The sequence below is a fragment of the Stegastes partitus genome, unplaced genomic scaffold (genome assembly GCF_000690725.1).
Source record: "Stegastes partitus isolate 25-593 unplaced genomic scaffold, Stegastes_partitus-1.0.2 Scaffold1304, whole genome shotgun sequence".
NCBI lineage: Eukaryota > Metazoa > Chordata > Actinopteri > Pomacentridae > Stegastes > Stegastes partitus.
Window position 1 is genome coordinate 18,629 of NW_007579035.1, and position 5,029 is coordinate 23,657.

Sequence of the window (5,029 nt, forward strand, 5' to 3'; positions counted from 1 at the left end):
CTAACCACCAGTGTAGACCCAGATTAAACCAGTCTAACAAGCGGTCCAAACCCAGGACAAAGCCAGGTTTAATGCCATGTCCAGTTGAACAGCTGAAGACTAGATCATTCCCTGATCTAAACCCAAGTCTATCATCATATCTCATGGTCTTACGGTTTTATTTGACAGAGTACTTGTTCTGTAGGCTTTACTGATCCTCTGTGCAGCCAGCTGCAGCTATACTGACAGACTTTAAAAAAGGTAAAGCAGCAATTAACAAAACAAGAAAAAGGAAGCAGTTTACTGAACCGGACTGATTTCTGTGTTCAGTGAAATGTCGATAGAACGAACAAACTCATTGCTCTAATGTCAGGAAGTACACTGGGACTGAGGAGACTTTACAGAAACAGACATGACAACCTGCACAGACAACGGGAGGTTCATTCAGCAGCGAGGAGGAAGAGGAGGATGATGACGAAGGCCTTCCTTGGACCTACCTTTATGTGCGACAGCAGAGACATATTAGACAGAGAAGTTATGTGTCTCTGAGGTTCTGTTGTGTCCTGAACCTCCATCTGTACTCCCCTGTTCACCTCCTCTTTAGGCCTGGCCCCCTCTGTGATGTCATCTTGCCGCTGCTGGGTCTCCCGGCCTGCCGCCTCCTCCTGCAGGGGCTCGTACCAGGTGTCTGGCCGCCGCAGCGCCGCCACCCAGCCGTCCCAGCGCCGAGTACGGTCCGATGACCTCTTCACCTGTTGGCTCCTGTAAGCTACGCGGTGGCGCCGGCGCTCGTGGGTAGGGCTTCCAGGTTCTCTGGCAGGTGACCTGCCGAGCAGCGTGAGGCGGGCGGGGCTCAGGACCCGACAGGTGATCTCATCTAGGAAGTTGGAGAAGCGGACCTTGTCCTCCAGAACCTGCATCCTCCAGTTCCAGTTGCTCCTGCAGGGGGAGGATGGGGCCGAGGACCGCCGCAACACCGGCGCCGCCCGCGGCTCCGCCCGGTCCAGAGAGCGGGTCGGCGGGTGACGGCAGCCCCGCCCTGCGCTGTCATCCAGCAGCTCCACCGACTTGGACTTTCTCATGATGTCGTAGGTGTGCTCCACTGCCAGCGAGGCCGGCTGCTTCAGGATGCTCTTCGGAACGCCACTTGTCCGGGTGCCGGTCTGCGTCCGGCGCCGCCCTCCTCTGGGGCTGCAAGCTGGCGAGTGTCTCCTGGCTGGGCTTCGATGTCCTGACAGACTTGCGTTTCCTCCGCTGATGCTGCTCTTCGTGGCATGCTGCGGCCTTGGATCACGGTAAGGACTCTTGGTGTGGTGGTCTGACGCCGTGACACCAACTGCCATGGTCCTGGTCTGGTCGGGTTGTCGGGTGTGGCCACTGAAGAGCGGCGTGGGTGTGATGCAGAGCTCCAGACTGGATATGCTGGAGACGTCCAGTTCACTGTCAGAGAGCGGCAGCGGCGAGGTCCGGATGCAATGCTGCGACCCGGCGCTGTGTGGCCGGTGGCAGCCAGCATGGGGGTGGGGGAGGTGTGGAAGGGTGTTGAGGGTGTGTTTGTTTACCTGGTTTATGTCGGGCTGTGGCGCAGGTGGTGGCGGAGCGGCAGGCAGGGCGTGGCGCGTCTCACGGTGCTGCGGCGGAGCCTTTCGGTACGGCTTCCTGGCCGGCGCCGCGCTCGTCATCCTTGGCCCAGCGTATGTTTGTCCTCCCTCCGGTCGGTCTGTCAGTCCTGTAGGAGAAGCAGCGTTAGGTGAGACAGAACACGACGCCGCCAATCGCCCACCGACCGCCCACCACGACGCCTCGACCACGACTGACCGAATCGTAGCGTCACACTCGCTCTCGCCGTGTAGATCGATGCTCGGTCGCCACACATCAGCATCAAGCCTGCTGCACCCGCTCTCACTTACTGTCTCTGTGAGGACCGAGCTGATACAAAGGTCCTCACAGACACAGTAAACCTGATCAGTCCTCACTCAGTGTGTGTGTGTGTATATGTGTGTGCACCTCAGGCTACATTGATCTCAGTTTGTTTCCAGAACAGGAAGTGCGGCTGCATTGATCTGCCCGATGCTAACAGTAGCATGTCAGCCTGTTAATGTGAATGACACAGGACAGAGCTAACACTGCTAACATGCTAACTGCAGTGCTGAGCATTTCAAACACTTTAAAAAGCTCATATTGAAAATTCAGGCTCCAAAATAGAAACTCAAACAGCCAAAGTGAATCCAGCCGTGATCAGTGAAACTAAACTCAGTCCAGCTGTGGTTCCCATCAGTCCACCTGCATGAACATGGTTCTACAACGAGCTGANATCAATCAGTCACACAGGAGGCGTTTTCATTCATTAGTTCATTTTAACTAGAACCTAAACAAAGAACCAATCAGCTCAGAGCTCAGGTGAAGGGGGCGGAGTTTACCAGAGCGTGAAGCTTCTCCTCCAGATCCTGATTGGCTCTCTGAGACGCCGTGTAGCTGTTCTGCAGTCTGCAGAGAGAGAGACAGGATGTTCAGCCGCTTGTTCGCCCTCACAGCACTAACTCAGTTCACAGGTGAGTCCACGCAGTGAGCCACAGGTGAGCTACAGGTGAGTCACAGTTCAACTATAATTCTGCTGGAGTTAAGTCACAGTTGTGCAGTCGTCTACAGAAGTTTCCATCCAGGTGTAAATACCACGTACACCATTCAGTCCTGAGTGTCCAGTGACTCCTAGAACTCTGAACGTTCTGTGATGCAGTCACTGAATCATGAACCTTTGTCACTACAAACAATCCTGTATCATGTGTATGACAAACACACACACAGCAGCCTGAATGGTCAGCGCTGGTGATGGAGAACGTTGTGTTCATCAGGTGTTCTTAGCTTCATGGCCTCCTAACTCCTCCTGAGTCGTTCTGATTGACTCCAGCTGCTGACTCCTCTGATCCCCTCTAAACAGAACCATCTGATCCACTCATTAGACTCAGACACTGGAGCCGTTTCAGAGCAGCTTCAGATCCAGAACCATCAGTGTGTCAGCATAAAGTTCATGGTCCAGTTGTGTTACTGCCACCATCAGGAAGGAAACACAAACTAGCAGCTGCTGCTGAGAGACGACTGGTCAGGATGGTCAAGAGTCAACCAGGAAGCAGCAGGAAGCAGCTCTGGATGGACCAGAAGCTGCTGGAACACAGCTGTCAGTGTCCACAGGGTCTGACATCAACATGAGCTGAGAGGCTGATGGAGAAGGAAGTTCTTCCTCTACAAGCAGAACCTTAAAGCTAAACTCAAGTTTGTCAAACACACATCAAAGTGGCACAGAAATGGTTAAATCAGGCTGTAACAGAGGTTCAGACTGGTCTCCCCAAAGTCCTGACTTAAACCATCAGAAACTCACGCCACCATCTCCTGCATCCTGGGGGAGGACGAGTCATGGAATCTAAGTCGGCCGTGTTCAAAGCCTCCACTGCAGATGTGGCTTTTAGGAGCTGTGTCCAGAGGATCAGTGGTGCCTGTCGCTGGTAGATGCCGGGTGGTGAAGGAGGCTGTGAGGGAGAAGAAGGAGGCCTTTAGGGCCGGGTTGGCTCAGGGGCCCCCTCACCACCAGACTGGTACCAGTCGACCAAAAGGGGCACAGTTGTCATAGCTAAAACGTGGGTGTGGAAAGAGCTTGGAGAGGCAATGAAGAAGGACTATGAGCTAGCCTCAAGGAAGTTTTGGCAAAGTGATGCCTCAGGAAGGGGGGCGGGGCCTGGCCCAGGCCGACTACAGTCAGGGGGAAAACTGCTGACCCAGACTGGGGACATTGTCTGACGGTGGACAAGACAGAGGACTTCGAGGAACTTCACCTGGTCCTCTGCTGAGGAGGCACAGCCTGAAGACTTGGAGGAATCTGCGCCCATATCTGAGGCAGAGGTTGCCAAGGTAGTCAAGAAGCTCCTCGTGGTAGCAGGTGAGATGAGATTCATCCTGAGAAGCTGAAGGCTCTGGACACTGTTGGCCTGTCTTGGCTGACAAGTCTCTCCATCAGGTACAGTGCCTGTGGAGCTTCAGACCAGTTGTTTTTTTGGCCTTTGTGCCCTTTTATTGATAGAGCAGGTGAGAGAGAGAGACAGGAAAGTAGGGGAGAAGAATGGGGGAGGACGTGTGGGAAAGGGCCATGAGCGGGATTCGAACTCATGACCTCCACATCGGGTCTGTAGCCCTGCACATGGGACGCCAGCTCCACCAGGTGAGCTATAGCGGCACCCCGGTAGTTCTGATTTTTAAAAAGGGGCACGAGAGGCTATGTTCCAACTCTGGGGGTGTCACACTGCTCAGCCTCCTGGGAAAGTTCTCTCCAAGGTGCCGCAAGAAAGGCGTGGACTGTTGGACCTGGGGTTCAGGAGGAACACTGATTTCGTCCTGGTTGTGGACTGTGGAGCAGCTCTTCACCCTGCAGAGCTGCTGAGGAGGTCATAGTTTGACCCCCAGTCCACATGTGTTTAGCAGATTTCAAAAAGGGGGGGGCTCTCTCTGTGGGGGGTACCAGGCTCGTTATGATCCATTTCGGTCCCTGTACAACCAGAGCGAGAGCTGTGTTTGCATCCTCACAAAGTCTGACACGTTTCTGGTGGGTGTTGGACTCCTCCAGAGCTGCCCCTTGTCTCCGATCCTGTTTGTGGTGTTCTGGGTCTGAAGGTGCAGCTGGGGTGAGCTGGAGGTCCAGTTTGGGGACCTCAGGATCGTGTCTCCGCTTTGTACGGATGACATGGTTCTGCTGGCTTCATCAGACCTTCAGCAACACTGGAGCAGTTTAGGCGGCTGGGATGTGAATCCGAGGCCTTGGTTCCCTCTGGGTTGGGGGAGGTGCTGCCCCAAGGTGAGGAGCTTCAGTATCTCGAGGTCTTGTTCATTTTGATTGATTTGAATATGATTTTGTCATATTTCCAGAAAACCTTTAATAAATCTGTAAACCAGAATGCAGGATTGTTTCCGTGACAAAGATTCATGTGTTTCAATGACAGAAAACACAGAAACTCCAGACTGCACCACATTCATCATCTTTACAACCTGTAGCTGCATTCTAGCA

At 53.8% G+C, this 5,029-nt stretch overlaps 1 protein-coding gene across 1 annotated transcript in view; it reads right to left on the bottom strand.

The window, feature by feature from the left end:
• The window catches only part of tjap1 (tight junction associated protein 1 (peripheral)), a 14,733-nt gene extending 12,499 nt beyond the window's left edge, over positions 1–2,234 (bottom strand). The window contains exon 1 of the mRNA XM_008298317.1: positions 477–2,234. Coding sequence (XP_008296539.1) covers positions 477–1,661 — 1,185 coding nt within the window. The 5' untranslated portion in view covers positions 1,662–2,234. The remainder of the gene's footprint in view (positions 1–476) is intronic.
• Positions 2,235–5,029: the final 2,795 nt, after the last annotated feature.